The sequence below is a fragment of the Coloeus monedula genome, assembly GCF_965178545.1.
Source record: "Coloeus monedula genome assembly, chromosome: 8".
NCBI lineage: Eukaryota > Metazoa > Chordata > Aves > Passeriformes > Corvidae > Coloeus > Coloeus monedula.
In genome coordinates, this window is record NC_138788.1 from 36,286,350 (window position 1) to 36,302,414 (window position 16,065).

Consider the following 16,065-nt stretch of genomic DNA (forward strand, 5'->3'; position numbering starts at 1 on the left):
TGCGCTGAAAAGTGACTTTTCATGGGGAAGGATTTTTCCCTGAGGCTACTTTGGCTAAGGCAGGAGGAGTGTGGGGTTTGGGGTCTGCGTGCAATTCAGCATCTCAGCAAATGCTGGGGTGGGTTTGACTCCCTGGGGTTGATATTTCCCAGCGAGCTGCTGCTCTGCAGGGGAACTGAGAGTTCCTCCTGGGAACTTCTCTCTAAAGGAAGCTTTGCAATGACTAATGGAGAGAGCTGGCCTTCTGTATTCCCTTCTTTATCAAGGAATGCTGGAGTGACACCATCTTCATGGTGCCGGATTTGGGGACGAGACCATTCTCATGATCCGCTCTGTACCCTCAGGGTCCATCCCTTGAGAGCAGTCTGGGCACTACTCATCACCCAGCTTCCCCCCACTCTCATTTTGTTTGCAGCTGTTTGCCTTGCATTATGCTTTGTTTTCTTTTCAGTTTATGCAGTGAGAGCAAAGGAGCTGGAAACATTAATGCTGGGAGAGTCACTGCCCTGTAGATATGACTGTGTTGGTGGCTGACTAATTTCATTCTGGCATCTTTTTCTAAATACACAACTGTTGTGTACAGCAAATTAAAAACCAAGGGAGCAGGCTTCCTTGGCCTAGATTTTTCTTGCTGATATTTCAAAAGCTGGCTGCTTTTCTGAGAGCCTTTCAGAGTTCTGTCAGGGTAGAAGGATTGTCTGAGGTTTCTGCAGCGTCAGAAGGTACCAGAAATGCGTTGTTGTCCAGGGAAAAAAAGGCTGAACTAAGGAAATAAAACTCTTTGTCCTGCACATGGTTATGGAGGGTGAGGGGAGGGAAATACCCTGTCTGATAAAATTGTTTCTTATAATTCCTAGTTGACCTCTTGGGACTGCTGAAGTGGAGATCCAACACAAGCCTGTTGCACCAGAACTTGAAGCAGCTGATGAAGGTTGATGGTGGTGAAGTGGTCAAGGTAATGAGTTAATGTCTTTAAAAATCCCAGATTTGGAGGCATCTTTGCGTTTTGGTTCCCCACACCTCCCCCCTCAAGCTCACTGCACTCACTTGCACATTAAATTGCAAGCAGGAGTCTCCAACTTCAGGGTGCTGATGCTCCTCTCCCTGCCCTCTAGAACATTTCAGATGTTGAGAACTGATAAAACACACATAAAATGCACATTTCTGAAAATTTAGGGGTTTTTTTTAGCACTTTGGTCAATTTTTATATACAGATCCATGAAGAAAAGGTGTTTTTCTCTGCAGGATTAGAACATCTCTGAATTCTTACATGATGATATTAAATACATTTTTAATCTGTGGATGTGGAATGCAATCCTCGTGTGTGCTGCTGTTGTTTTCTTTAAAAAAAAAAAAACAAAACAACACTTTTTCTGGAAATACTTAGCTGAGCCAAGTTATTTTCATTTGCCAAGGCCACTGAGTGATTATTTAGCTGTGCAAAAGAGGAGGCTGGGACTTCATTGAAGGTGTTGTAACAAATCAAATCTAAAAGAGTGAAAGAGTGTCAAAAGATGTACTGGGGACAGGTGACCCTGAAGGCCCTGGGGAGTTGTTTCCTTACTTCAGGGCATTTTTAGGTGGTTAATAGGAGCATAATGAATGGCTCAGCTTGAAGTAACCAAAACCACCTGGGAATGCTGATACTGCCATCCTCGGAGGGTGGGGAAAGTGGGATCTCACAGGTTTGTGTTTCAGGAAGGTTCTACCTGCTGTGGTTTTGTCCTGGATCGTTTGACAGCAGAATCTTGACAGTGGTACGGGCTCGTGCCAAGCATTGTCATGGCTCTGTCACTTGGAATTCTCCCTCCTCTCCAAATGTGGCATCGCAGAGTGCGTGGCACATTCCTGCTTGGTGGGCATCAGGGATTTCCTCAGGATGCACCACAAATGAGGTTTGAGTAAAAGCACTGGAGTGAGTTCTCCAGCTGCACACACTCAGACTCAATGAGATTCCCTTCCTTCCTGCTCACAGGGATCTGAGCACACCTGGATCATGCACAGGGCAGAAGAGGGAATGTTTAATATTGCTTCCACCACCATTTTTATCCTTTTTTTAGAGGGCCATTCCATTCTCCATCTGTTCACGTTCTCGATCTGTTGCAGCAGTGTTCCATCTTTGTGGAGCCTGCTCTCTTGGAGTATCTGATTTGTAACTGTTCTTTCTGTTCTTCCAGCTTTCTTTGTCCTTCATGTTTATAAACACAATACCTGGTGCAGTCTGGATATCTTTAAAAAAAAGTACTGATGTGATAAAATGCATTCATATTTTCTGTTAAGCCATTGCCATTCCTCAAAACTCCCAGTAAAAGGCCTGGGCCTGCCAGTGTTCATTTATTGCTGAGTAGAAATCAGCCCAGAGCCCCATTCTGTGCCTGTTCCCAGAGTGTGTGGAAGCTGTAAATGTTATCTCCCTTCCCCAGAGGCTCTGGCTCCATTTGTGCAGAGTCTATGGAATATGAGAAGGTAAAAGAATAGTCCAGGAATTATAATTATTCATGCTACCTGAGAAATGTCCTGCCCCTTTACACAGCAGCATCTCTGCCGTGCTCTTCCAGCTGCTCCACCGAGTCCTTGTGAACGGATTTAGAACTTGAACTCTGCCTGTGAAAGTCAGGCTAAGGTGCCTGAATGTGAAATCAAGGCTTGGTCAGCCTCCCAGCCATCCTTTGGCTTCCAAAGGACTCAGCGTGTGGGACCCAAGAGTGCAACTTCTCTTCAGACCAAGAGAGAAACTTCTCCTGTCAAGGCTCAGAACCCTGCTTTACGCTTCCCTTCCTGCCAGCTGGCAGCAGCCACGGAATCATTTAGAATTACAGAATCATTTAGGTTGGAAAAGACCTCTAAGATCGCAGAGTTCAACCTTTAGAACATCGAGTCCAGCCTTTAATGTGCTTTATTTGCACATCTTCTTTAATGGAATGAGTAAGGCTGGGAGAAGGTGATGTTTTTCTTTTGCCCCTGTAGTGAAATTACAAGCTGGCTCTTCCCCAGGACTGGGCTGAGATCAGCTGCAAGAATTTTGGCTTTTCTGTTTTTTCATCCTCAGCAGCACAAGCTGTGACTCAGTGCTCACTTGGTTTAAGAAGTTTGACATTCAGCTGTGAATGGGGGTTAATTCCTGACATTTGACTGTAGGTTTAGGAGATCAGGTGAATCATGCTTGATCCAGGAGACTCATTGCACAGCTGAACATTTTTAAAGGAGGAAGGTGGGAGTGAGGCTGGTTTTCCCTCTTTTTGTAGCTGGGATCTTGGGATCAATTCCTTTCTGCTATTTGAGATATTCTTCCCCAACCTTGTCTCATCTACAGTGCAAAAACTATTTTTGTTTCATTTTACTTCCCTGTGAGGGTGGGCAGGCCCTGGCACAGGGTCCCCAGAGCAGCTGGGGCTGCCCCTGGATCCCTGGCAGTGCCCAAGGCCAGGCTGGACATTGGGGCTGGGAGCAGCCTGGCACAGTGGGAGGTGTCCCTGCCATGGCAGGGGTGGCACTGGATGGACTTTAAGATCCCTTCCAAACCATTTTGTGATGATTTGAGACAGATGTGCTGGAACCATCTGCATTTAACCCCTTCTTTCTCAACCCAAACTGAGCTGTGATCCATCCTGGCTGTGCCCTGGAGGAGCCCCTGTCTGTCTGTGCCAGCTGGAGGAAGGAGCTGCTCAGACACACAATCCCATTCCAGCAAAACCGATGAGTATCTCTGGGCAGTGCATGGATTCCTGGCTGTCTCTGGGAAGAACTACAGGAATTAGGAAGCTTTTGTCCCTGTGCTTGACTGGAAGCCCCTGGCACTAATCTGCTTTTCCTCTCGTCTTGCACAGATGGGGGTGCCCAGCCAGGGGGGAGTGAAGACCTTCCCGTGTAGGTTTGGGGCTGGGGCAGCAGTGGGGTGCTCTGTTCCCATGCCTGCATGTGTGATCCCGTTGGAGTTGTGGATCTGGGCGCGGCAGCCCTGAGCAGGGATGTTCTGAGTGCCTCCCACGGCTCAGCTCCCGGTTTCCTTGGCATGAGACTCAGTTGCTTGTGTGGTTTGTGCTCTGAAACACCCAAGTTTTCAGCAATGCATGGGCCTGGTGACTGTGGGGTGAAGCTGCAGTTTGGAAATTCTTGTTGTTGGAGCGCTGTTGTAGATTAAAGTCCTTGTTCAGGTGTGCCAAGTGTGATTTCTGACTTCCTTTTTTTCTGCTGCAGTGATAACGTGTGTAGAGATAATGAACTTCACTAAAAATAATTTGCTGAAAAGAAAAACATTGGATTTTTCATTTTTTGGCTAACTTTTAAAATGCCTTTAGCAAGTACATCTATAGAGACCTGTGTGGAGTCTGAATTTAATATTCCTTTGGAAATATGATGAGCTGTGTGGTTTCTTTGTAGTTTCTGCAAGATACACTGGATGCCCTTTTTAACATCATGATGGAGAACTCGGAGAGTGAGACCTTTGACACCTTGGTGTTTGATGCTTTGGTGAGTCTGCAGTGGGGAAGGTCTGAAATGTAGATAATGATGGGGTATAAATGATAGTGAAGTTTGTAATAGAAAAAAATCTGAGCTGATAGTTATTATTTAATTTAAAAGTTGTATTTAAAGGTTCAGATCCAGAGGGAGTTGGATTATTTCATGTCATCCTCCCAGAAAATAACGAAGCAGTGAAATCCAGCTATTTTAATGGATTAGCAGCAGAATTTAGGACAGAAGCAGAAATTTTAATGTCAGTAACGTGTCTTCTCTGAAAAGAAAGGGGAATGGGCAAAAAATTAAAGATTTTTTTTGAGAGTAACTCACTAATTATGCTGTTTTTTTTCAGGTATTTATCATTGGACTGATTGCTGACAGAAAATTTCAACATTTCAACCCTGTCTTGGAGACTTACATCAAGAAGCATTTCAGTGCTACCTTGGCCTACACGTAAGTGGGAAAATTGATTTTTCCTAATGTGACTTGGAGAATTTTTCCAGGTAATGTTATTTAATTACTTGTTTATGGCACTTAATTAGGATGTGCCCATGAGCTTGGGAGGGTCTTGAAGAAGACTGGGGATAATCTTTGTTTCTTTCTTGCAATAAATTAGTAACGCTTTCAGTCACGTGCAAAGAGAAGTCTTGATTGTGTTGTAATAAGAGGGATGATTTGACAATTTCAGGAGTTGTTTTGTAAGGAAAACAAAAGGACTTCTCACTCTTTCTGGGAAAGATATCATGTCCATTTAGGGTGTTTCAACTACAGGTTGTTCAGTGCATTAAATTGACGTTGTACCCTGGATTATCCACATTACTGTCATTGTGGGGAAGAAGCAGTGAAGGGCAAAAAAAACAAAAGTCCATTTTTTTTTTGTTGTCTTAAATGTTTTTTGACAGTTGGAATCTTTGCTGCTGCTTTAGACTGTCAGTGTTGGAGGAAAAATATCTAATGGAACCTTTGCAGTGCTGGGGGGAAGCAAACCCAAAGCAGGAAACCTGGGGTGCATTTGCTGGTGCAGAGTCTCTGTTAAAGGACCTGAAAGTGTGCAAAAATATTGATTTAAAATCGTGAAGAATCATAAAATCGTAGAATCATGGAATATCCTGAGTTGGGAGGGACCCACAGGATCATCCATTCCAGCCCCTGGCCCTGCCCAGACCCCCCAACAACCCCACCCTGGGCATCCCTGGCAGCGCTGTCCCAACGCTCCTGGAGCTCTGGCAGCCTCGGGGCCGTGCCCATTCCCTGGGGAGCCTGGGCAGTGCCCAGCACCCTCTGGGGGAAGAACATTTTCCTGATCCTTCTTTGTTTCCCAAAGATTTGAGCCTTCAGTCTCAGCGTTGATATTTTGATCACTGAGTTGCCACTGCTGTTGCAACTCCGTGTGATGTGAGCAGAAGATGGAGCATCCTCCAGCACCTGGATTTATCAGGAAAAGCTGAGGGTGGAGCATCCTCCAGCACCTGGATTTATCAGGAAAAGCTGAGGGTGGTCCTTTCTCTGGCTGGCATGGAGAGAATCCTTCCCTTCCTCAAGTGCAGGGAGACAGAAGCAGGGAAGAGCTCAGTTCTGGCTTGACATGACAGATCCCTGCCCTCTCCCTGCCTTCTGTTCATAGAACATCCAGCTTGGAAAAGAGCTCCAACATCATCAGGCCCAACCTTCAGCTGTTGCTCTGAAGTAAAGAGAGGTGGCCTTGGCAATATTGAAGTGGTTACTTGAAATTCTCAGGCAGTTTGCTCCTATTCCAACAAATCCCCAGGCAGCAGGATCTCTGTGAGCTCCGTGTTGTTTTCTGTCAGTGGAGAATAATGTGGTGCTTGTTTACTTGGAGTGGGGATGTTGGATCATGCACTGGAGCTGGGATGATTTAAAATGGAATTGCTCGTGGTTGCATTAAAACCCTGATTTATATTCATTGGAAGGGAGGGAGCTGAAATGGGATTATTTTGAAAATTGCTTCACTTTCGAGTTTGATAGGCTTTAAAATGGGGAATAAGAGAATTTCCAGCTGGTATTACATACATGGAGAGATAAATTTTACAAATTCCAGCCCGAAATCCACAGGAAAGCTTTATAAAGGGAAGCCTTGTTGAATGAAGAAATTCATACTTTGTGTTAATTCTAACAACACGCTTGTATTTCATTTAATTATTTTTATTCTTCTGATTATTTTTAGTAGGTGCATCTTTCTCAGAGCCTAAATCTGAGTATCCCTATACATCCAGCAGAAAATCAGCCTTATTGAGATTTGCTGTATGATAAATAAAGTTATGGTCTGTGATTTTTCTCTTTTTTGCTCAAAAATAAGTTACAGCTACTAACCAAAACAAGAACATGAGTTTGAGTTGAATAATTAATTTTGTAACTCTGTGGGTGCATAATTTTTCTTTGAGCCTTTCAAAATGGAAGTTCTGTGAGAATGTAACTTGGATGTGGGTTTTTTTTTTTTGTGTTTAAACAGCAAACTGACCAAGGTTTTAAAAACATACGTGGACAATGCTGAGAAGTGTGGGATCACTGATCAACTCTTCAAAGCCATGAAAGCCTTGGAATACATCTTCAAGTTCATTGTCCGCTCCAGGATATTGTTCAACCAGTGAGTACAGGCAGTGCTTAAACCTCCTGTTCCCAATAATGCTCAAAAACTGCCAAAATTTCATAGTGCTTCAGTTAAAATTGCTCAATATTGCATTGTTTTAGAAATGCTTGAAGCTGTGAGAGGTTACTTCAGGATGAGGTTTTTCCCTCTTCAGCAGAGATGAGTATTTTCAGTAGCAGTGAATTGGTAAAATCATGATAGTTTAGGTCTCTGAACAATTAAAGCTTGGCACTATTTGGGGAAACTTCTGTTGCTATATTGTGTTTTGTGCAAAAGTTATAAACCAAGCTGATGAGATCTTCAGCTTTGCTTAGATTGAGTCCTTTTACTGCTTGTTAGCAGTGGTAACAACCTTATTACAAGGGATTTATGTAGAGCTCTTAAGTTACCATCTCCAGCACCCTTTTCTCTAATTTAGGGCTTGGAATTTATTTCTGTAGGAGCCCTGCTGCGAGATTTGTAAAATACTGAATGTCACTGAGCCTGTAGCAGGCCCTACAAATCACTTGAAAACAGAAAAAAAGATTTCCTCTGGCTGCAGATTGGATTTACAGACAGTCTGACCCTCCAGGACTGGCTGGGGGGTTTCCTTGTGGGAAGCCCTAATTCACAGCCCTTCAGTGTTGGGAAGACACAGCTCTCCATGCCAAGGGATTAATCAGCAAAATTACTGAATGCTGAACGAGCCTGTGATTGGTTCTGCTGCAGGACTGAAACCCTGCCTGGGGGGTGTGATTTGGGGTGATTAAAATGCAGGAGGGTGGCAGGGCTCTGAGTGATTGCTGCTGTTCTGCTGAGGAATCACGAGCAGTGAGCTGAAGCTTTTATTCCAAATTATGGCATATTTTTAACTTCAGGACTAGGGTGGTGGGCTGGGTGGATGGAGCATGTTAGCAGTTTGGTTCTGGAAGTTCATCCACTTAAAGCCTGGTGGCACAGCTATTTGTTCACTACAGCAAAGGTTGATAAAGGCAAAATATTACAAGTGACCTTTAGAAATATCTTTATTTGATTTCCTCAGTACTGATCCCACTGGTTGTGGTGTATTTACTGCAGTCTTGAAATCCTGCAGGCAGTGCTGGAAGAACCAACCTGGTGTAAACCTGGTTTTCTCACAGCTGCAGAGTTTTTGTGCTTTATCAGGTATATTAAATAAATAGATGTTATTAACTGACAGTAGGAGCACATTTGTGACTAACTTGTTTATTTTTTATTGCAACTTCCTTTTTGAAAGGCAGAGCTTTTTGTCTGAAGCACTTTGATTTATTGGGCTGTCAAGTTCAGTTACTCTTTTTGTTGGTGTAAGTTTCACCTCTCTGATCTGCTCAGGGGACACTGAAATCCATTATGAAAATGGGGAGTTGACAAGTTTTTTGTCCTGCATAATCCCCAGATTTAGCCTAAAAGGGAAATAGAATTTTGCACAGCAAAATAACACGATTTAGTGGTTCGGGGTTTTTTCCTGTAGCATTCATTTCCTCTGTGTCCAAGTTAAATAGGCTTTTTTCATATTTGGGGCTTCCAAAAGTTTATGAGCACAGCATTAAAAACGTGTGATACCCATTAACTTCAGTGTAAAGCAGCAGGAACATCCTGAACTCCGTGTTTATCCCAAGAAAAGCCCCTTTCCAACTGCAATATGTGATCCATCATGATATAGCTTTAGATTGGATACTGGGAAGGAATTGTTCCCTGGGAGGGTGGGCAGGCCCTGGCACAGGGTGCCCAGAGCAGCTGGGGCTGCCCCTGGATCCCTGGCAGTGCCCAAGGCCAGGCTGGACATTGGGGCTGGGAGCAGCCTGGGACAGTGGGAGGTGTCCCTGCCCATGGCAGGGGTGGCACTGGGTGGGATTTGAAATTCCTTCCAGCACAAACCATTCTGGGATTCTGTGATCTTGGAACATGAAGAAACCATATGATGATTATATATGGAAAATTCCTGCGTGAGATTCTCTTTCTGAGCTGCAGACTTTGTTCGAGACCTTCCTACTGGGTTTAACTCCAGGAGAAAATGGAGGAAAGTAAAAGGGCATTGAACTCTTGCTGGGAGCTGCTCTAATGGGTCTTGGTGCAAGGTGTTTGGGGGGATCAGAGCCAGTGGAACCAGGGAGGGCGTTGGGAGCCCAGTTGTTGTTGTTGGGTGAGACTCTTGGAGGCAAACAGAGCTGACTGAGCAAATGTGGGGTTTTACTGGGGGAAGGAGTCATGGAATGGCTTGGGTGGGAAAGGACCTTAAACTCATCCCACTCTACCCCCTGCCATGGGCAGGGACACCTTCCACTATCCCATGCTGCTCCAAGCCCCAATGTCCAACCTGGCCTGGAAGCCCCATGGGATGTTTATAACTCCCCTGGTTAGATTTAATCTGGATTCCAGATCCCTTTTGATTTTGGTCAGGTTAAGTCTGAATAACCCTGGGGTAGTGAGTCCCACGTGCTGCCCAAGGAGGGGGAAGTTTTCAAGGATGATGTGGAACCAGTGGTCGTCTCTCCTCATTTTCCTGAGGATTGTGTCATCCTACACCTGAAGCAGGGCTGGTTCTGCATTTTAAAACCTTCGGAGAATTCCAGGGACACTCACTGAACCAGTGGCCCAAGTTCTTCACGTTTGCTGTATTTTTGTTGCCATTGGTGTTGCCCTGTGCAGTTCTAATCCCCTGAAAGCATCTGAGAGAGAGAGAAAGGGGGTCCTAGTGGGCAGCTCAGCCCTGAGGCATCTGCCTGAAGGCGCAGGGACCTTGTTCCTGAAGCTGAGCTGGGGCTGAGTCATTCCTGTGTGTCAGCTGTGCTGACTCCATGGGAAACTGAGCCTGGAATTAGTGCTGAAGCACAGTTTAACCTCAGTGCTTCTTTCCCACAGAAAGCAAAAAGTATATTTTTAGCAAAAAAAGGGTCGATGGGCTTTTTCTTTTGTTCTTTCTTTCCTTCTTTCTGTCTTTCTTTCCCAGAGTTTAAGGTCACTCACCTTAGGCCACCGGTAGATTTTAATGATTGCTGGCAAGTTGTCTGGCTGCTTTCTGGCTTCATCAGCACAGAGCTGCCTGGCAAGGGTCCTGCCAGACATCTGCAGGGTGGAGAGGCTGTCCCAGGGCTGTGTGGGCACAGGGAATTGGGTCACTGCTTAGGGATTCACCAGGAGACTGAAACAGCAGTGCTGGATGTGGCATTTCACAGAGAAACCTTTACAATAAAAATCTCTGTTCCTGCTGGTCCAGCCTGGCCAGTCTGTCTTGTCTTGAGGTTTTTTTGTGACAGAAAACTCTTGGTTTGGTGAAGAAACTTGTAGAAATTCTTGCAAAAGTGTTAAAACAACGAGCAGGCATCTGTCATTTGATTGTTAAAAAAATCACCAGATTTAAAAATCCTGTATTTCCATTGATGTTTGTGCTGATGAAACCTAATTCTTTTTCAGACTGTATGAAAACAAAGGAGAAGCAGACTTCAGGGAGTCTCTGCTGCAGCTCTTTAAGTCCATCAATGAGATGATGAGCAGCAACTCTGATCAGACTGTCATAGTGAAGGTTTGTGCTTTCCAGATCTGCACTTTGGCATCCTAAACTGCACTAAGGCAGTCAGTGAAGTATTTGCTTGTGTTTGTGCTTAAAAGCTGGTTTTAAGCTGATTTTTCCCCAAACAAGGTTCATACTCGGTGTTTCTGCTGAAGGGTTTGTGACTGTATAAAGAACTTTCTTTGAACAAGTAAGTTTGTGGAATCCTAGAATAATTTAATTTGGAAAAGACATCTAAGATCGTCAAGTCCAACCCTTAATTACTTCAAAACCCTGACTTTTATTTTAAAAAGAGAACTTAATTTGGGTTGACACTTGGCTTCTTTAACTTCCATAACCTGAATATTAAGGTATTTTTAAGGCATTATATTTAAGATGCTGATGACAATGCAGAGCCTCCTATTTAATGCACTTATTTATATCTGAGGCTGTTCAGGAACTTCAGTATAGGATCTTAAGGCAAAGTAGATACTTTAAAAGGAAAATCAGTGCTGAGTGAGACTGCAAACTCCACCTTTCATCCCTTATCCCTTTTCTTGTGTCCCTTTTAAAAACAGCATCTGCTTTTGGTGACATTGGCTCATGGAATTGGGAATGGGGTCTGTGCCCTCAAATGGTGCTAATATCAAAGAGCAAAAGCACTGAATTGTAGGACTGATGGATTTTAGTATCCAGAGGAGACTGGATACAAAAGTCAGTGGATCTTTTTCATCATGGAAAACTACGGAGACTGCCCTAAGTGTGTGTCTGATAAGCTGCACCTTGAACTTCCTCTTGTGGTTGCCACTGGATGAAACCCCTGACCCAGCCCTGCTGAATCAGTTGGGAGATGATCAAGGGGCTGAGAATTGGGGTAGAATTTGGGGGCAGTTGGATTCCTCCTGCTCTGGTGATTGCAGAGATAGACAGTGGGAAATCCCTGTGCCAGTGGAAGAGGCTCCTGGAGAAGTCCAGCTGGAAAAGCCCTGAGTGAAAGCCCCTAGTCCTTTGTAGCTGAGCTCTGGGGCTCCTGATGCCATGCTGAGCACACAGCAAAAACAGATAGTGGGGATAAAGCAGCTGAGGTGGAATATTTTAGGCAGAGAAGCTGAGACTATAATCTGGTAACAAAATAGGGATATTACATGTTTTGAGAAAGCTGTGTTTTCATTTCATTGCCAAAGCATCTCTCCTGAATGGAAATGGGGAGTTGGAGTCCGTGGCTCAGGGTGTGCTCTCTGGGGTTTTACAGAAGGGTGTTTGCACATTACAGGAGTGGAATGTGAGATTTCTTTCCCTGAGACTCCTTTTGCAGGGCCTGCTTCAGGAAGGCAGATGAACATGAGCTTTTGTCCTTTCACAATTTGTAGCTTGGGGGAAAAAAACCCCGACAAACAAACCCTAAAAAGTGGATTTGGCTGTGTTCACCTGAGATGCAGGAAGGAAAACTTCCTGGTAAGAGCTGGAGAGATCCCACTGCAGGGGTGGCTGTGCTGGTTCAGGTTCAGAACTCTGCAGGCTTGGGGAGAGCACAGCTCCTGTCTGTGTTTGAAAGGCAGCAGATGAAGCACTGAGGGATGAGCCACAGTGATGTTGAGTGTGCTTGAGGAGGCCTTTCAGGAGCCTTGACAACCTTCCATTCATTATTTATTGCTTTCATCTCCTCTGGACTCTAATTACTCAGCTCTTAGAACACGTAATTGTTACTATTGGCTTTTTGCAGCCTGTGAAATTGCTTTTATGATGTTCAGGTATCTGAAGCTCTGCAGTGTGAGCACTTGGCAGAAGTGTGCGCTCTGTTACGGAGAACTATTGAATGGGTGCATAATTATGGGGTTTTTTTGGGGAGGGTGAGTGTGGATTCTGTGGATCCTGCCTGGCAGAGCTGCAGGAGTGCTGGGAGGTGGTAGTGACACCATGGGGGTGACATCAGAGGCCTCATTCAGCATCTCCAGCAGTGACTGAGTGGATGCCTCAGTCTGTGCTGGTGGAGAGGAGCATTGGATGGACCTCCCGGAGCTGGGGGGCTGAAACAGGAGCTGAAGGGTGGGCAGATGTGGGACACTGCTGTCAGGAAGAGTGAATTAATCCCTGCATGGTGCTCCACTTGGAACTGGCACTTGGGGCAGGACACCTTAGAGTCACCAGTAGCAGCTCCCCAGAGCCATCAGCTCCATGAGCATGGCAGGGGAAGCAGCAGGGTGTTGGGGGTGAGCAGGGGTGGCAGGGCTGTCACAGAGCCCTGGAGCAGCCACTTCTTGCATGCTGGGTGTGGGGCTGGTTCCAAACCTCAGGAAGGGGTTAAAGGGGTGCAGAGGATTGGGAATGCTGCACCTGCCCAGCAGGTGAAACGGGGATTTCCTGTGCTCTGGGATTTTACAGGGGGCACTTGCTGACATCGTTAGGAGGGGAGTTTAAAGGAAGCAAAGGAATTTTTTATCTTTTCTGAAGTTTCTTGCTACAGGGGGTTGTGGAGGCAGCCAGGGCGGCAGAGGGATGTGATGCCTTTTCCTGGTCTTAAAAACCAAGAGTTATACACGGTTAGAAGAGAAAAAGGGATTTTACCTTGGTATTTATTTTAAGGATCCTTAGGTGCACACATCCAGGTCGAATGCACCTAAATGCACACCACAATGCCCACCCCAAAAGATCTGGTGTAACATTAGAGGTGTTACTAATTAGCAGATCTATCGAAGATTCCCCAATGAGAGGCTCGAGTGAGCCCCCCTCCCCAAGGAACCTTCCCCTGGATGGTTCTACCTTGGTTTACAGAATGTGTTCTGGAGAGGACCTTGGGCTCTGGGGCACACTGATCCCTGGCTACGAAGCTTCTGAAATGTTGAGTCTCTCAGCTTGACAAACAAGGCCAAGAATGCAGGCAAAAAGCACTGGGAATACAGAAGTTGTAAAAAGGATGTAACAGGGGTGTAAAAGAAAAGGCAAAAAATCTTCATGGCATCAGATGGAGCTCAGGCCCAGGGATGTGCTGAAAGGATGGCTGGGTGCAGCCTCTGAGGGAGGCTGGGAGAGCCAGGAGGGGAAGGGAGCACAAAAACTGCAGCTGGCATCTCCTGTGGGCAGTGCTGGGGACCAGGATCTGGGCTGGGCACACCAGGAGTGGGGTACCTCAGAATGGGGTGATTCTGAAGGCATGGAGCTGCCCCGAGGCACCCCTCCCATGGAGCCAGGCTGGGAGAGCTGGGGGTGCTCACCTGGAGAGGAGAAGGCTCCAGGGAGAGCTCAGAGCCCCTTGCAGGGCCTAAAGGGGCTCCAGGAGAGCTGGAGAGGGACTGGGGACAAGGCATGGAGGGACAGGACACAGGGAATGGCTTTAAGCTGAAGTGGGGAGATTTAGATGGGATATTGGGAAGGAATTGTTCCCTGGGAGCATGGTGAGGAGCTGGGATGGAATTCCCAGAGAAGCTGTGGCTGCCCCTGGCAGTGCCCAAGGCCAGGTTGGACCTTGGGGCTTGGAGCAGCCTGGGACAGTGGGAGGTGTCCCTGCCATGGCAAGGGTGGAATGAGATGATCTTTGAGTCCCTTCCAACCCAAGCCAGTCTGGAACTCCTGTGTTGTTGGATGCTTTGCTGAAGTTCTGTAGAAAGCCAGTGGTTTTAATAAGATAAGTCCCCAGGTCCTGTGCTGTGCAGGAAGATCAGCAGATCTTGCTGTGGCAGTTTTAGGCGTTTTTGCACTGACTTTTATGTCTTTTGAGGAAGCGAAATGATTCTAGACAAAATAACTCTGTTTGGAGAGAGAGAAGTTGCAAAGACCTGCACAGAAAATTAAGGTGCTTCACATTAAATGAGGCAGATGCTTCTTTCCTACATCCCAAGGTTTCCATTTCTCCTTGCAGAAACCAGAATCTTTCTTGAGTGAGAATCTTTATCACCATGGAGCAGAACTGCCACTTGAAATTTTCTGAGATGTTCCCAACTTTTTGGGCTGGATGTACTGGATTTTTCCCCCTATCTGTTGGGAGAGTGGCCTTCAAGCTGACATGGAATGAATGACTGCAGTCTTGTGTTCTTAGCAAGAATTCCTCTTTATCTATTCAAATATTTATGTCCTTGTGGAAGCTGATGAGCTGTTGTTGACTGTAGGTCTTCAGTTATTTTGTATTTTGCATTTAAATTGCTTCTTTTTTTTTTTTTTTTTAATTTGAATTTTTCAATGCTTTGGGTTCATGTGGGGGGGAAAAAAAGTTTCCTCAAAAGAAAACTCTTCTGACTTGTACAAGAATTTAAGGTTGTAGAGCACAAAAAGAGGCTTGGAATTTGTACCTCTTTTAGGATTATGGATAGTCACAAATTCTTGGGTAGGGGAGAATTTATCGGGTTTATAATGTTACTGAAAGGTTATTTTTAATTTGTCTGGTATTGCTGCAGCTATGGATCTTTGCAATAAATAGGTAAAATTCCATATGATCTTGGAATATGGTTTGAGCAGAGCTTTACTAGGACTTAAACCTCTTATAGCACTTTACTGGCACTTAAATCTCTTGTTTCTTTTGCCTTTTCTCTACCCAGATGTATTGGAGTTAACAAGAATGACTGAAAGCCAGGCTGCTAAAAGGCAGCAGTGATCAGTCCTGTAGGTTTGAATTTGGGAAGGTGAACTGGTAAAAATTACAGTGTTCAAAACAGCACAGAAGCTGGGGTATTTTTAGTTAGCTAAATAAAATGGTTAGGGTTTTTTTGGTGTCACTGTTATCTGCAGTGGAGACAGACATTTCAGGGCTGTCTTTTCCACTTGTTTGTTTAAGGTGTGGGGTTGTCCAGGCTGGAGAGGGAAATCCAAGCAGTGATTTGAGCTGGCAGATGTTGTGGTTGTTCTCTCACTGACAAAAATTCTCCTTGCACCATGAGTGGCAATGGGCTGCAGCAATGGCTTGGGAAGGGGGGATTCCAGTTTGTTTTCCAAGCATCAGTCTGACTTCAAGAGTTAAACCTGATCCAGTAAGGTGAGCAGCATTTGGGGTGTGCATGCATTTTTAATGGTTACAAGTGTGCTGAGCCTTCCTGGGTTTATTCCTGTTTTCTGCTAATTGGTGCATGATAATTATTTCCTTAACCTTCTCCTGCTGAAGCATGAGCTCAGCTGGAGCCTGAGAGTGATGTTTCCAGTTTGGAGAAAAATGGAGCTATTCCTCAGTCAGGTATTCCTGCATCCCTTGGGAAGCAGAGAAGCCCCTCCTGCAGTGGAGGAGAGAACTGGACTCTTGTCAGCAGGGCCCCTCTGATACTTGCTGTTCTGATTTTTGTTCAGGATGACTGGGAAGAGACAATCTGGGAGCTTTACATGATCTGAATTAAGGGGGTGTGAGCACTTTGTGTGTATAAAATCATCCTGGGTGTGGCCACAGAGAGCTGGGGTGGAAGATGAGACCATTTCTTAGTGTGAATTTTCCTGTGCCTTTGGGTTCTTAATAATCCTGGTCACTTCTAATGCATTTCTCAGTGTCCACTCTGTGCTTTAATATTCAGCATTTATTGCTAAAGCCACAGAAAAG

General features: G+C 45.3%; 1 protein-coding gene across 4 annotated transcripts in view; it reads left to right on the plus strand.

Annotated features, from left to right (window-relative positions):
- The window catches only part of DOCK1 (dedicator of cytokinesis 1), a 265,665-nt gene that overhangs the window by 51,553 nt on the left and 198,047 nt on the right, over positions 1 to 16,065 (plus strand). For all 4 annotated transcript variants that reach the window (XM_082286424.1, XM_082286425.1, XM_082286426.1 and 1 more), the window contains 5 exons: positions 858 to 955; positions 4,381 to 4,470; positions 4,811 to 4,911; positions 6,929 to 7,063; positions 10,478 to 10,586. In XM_082286424.1, coding sequence (XP_082142550.1) covers positions 858 to 955; positions 4,381 to 4,470; positions 4,811 to 4,911; positions 6,929 to 7,063; positions 10,478 to 10,586 — 533 coding nt within the window. The remainder of the gene's footprint in view (positions 1 to 857; positions 956 to 4,380; positions 4,471 to 4,810; positions 4,912 to 6,928; positions 7,064 to 10,477; positions 10,587 to 16,065) is intronic.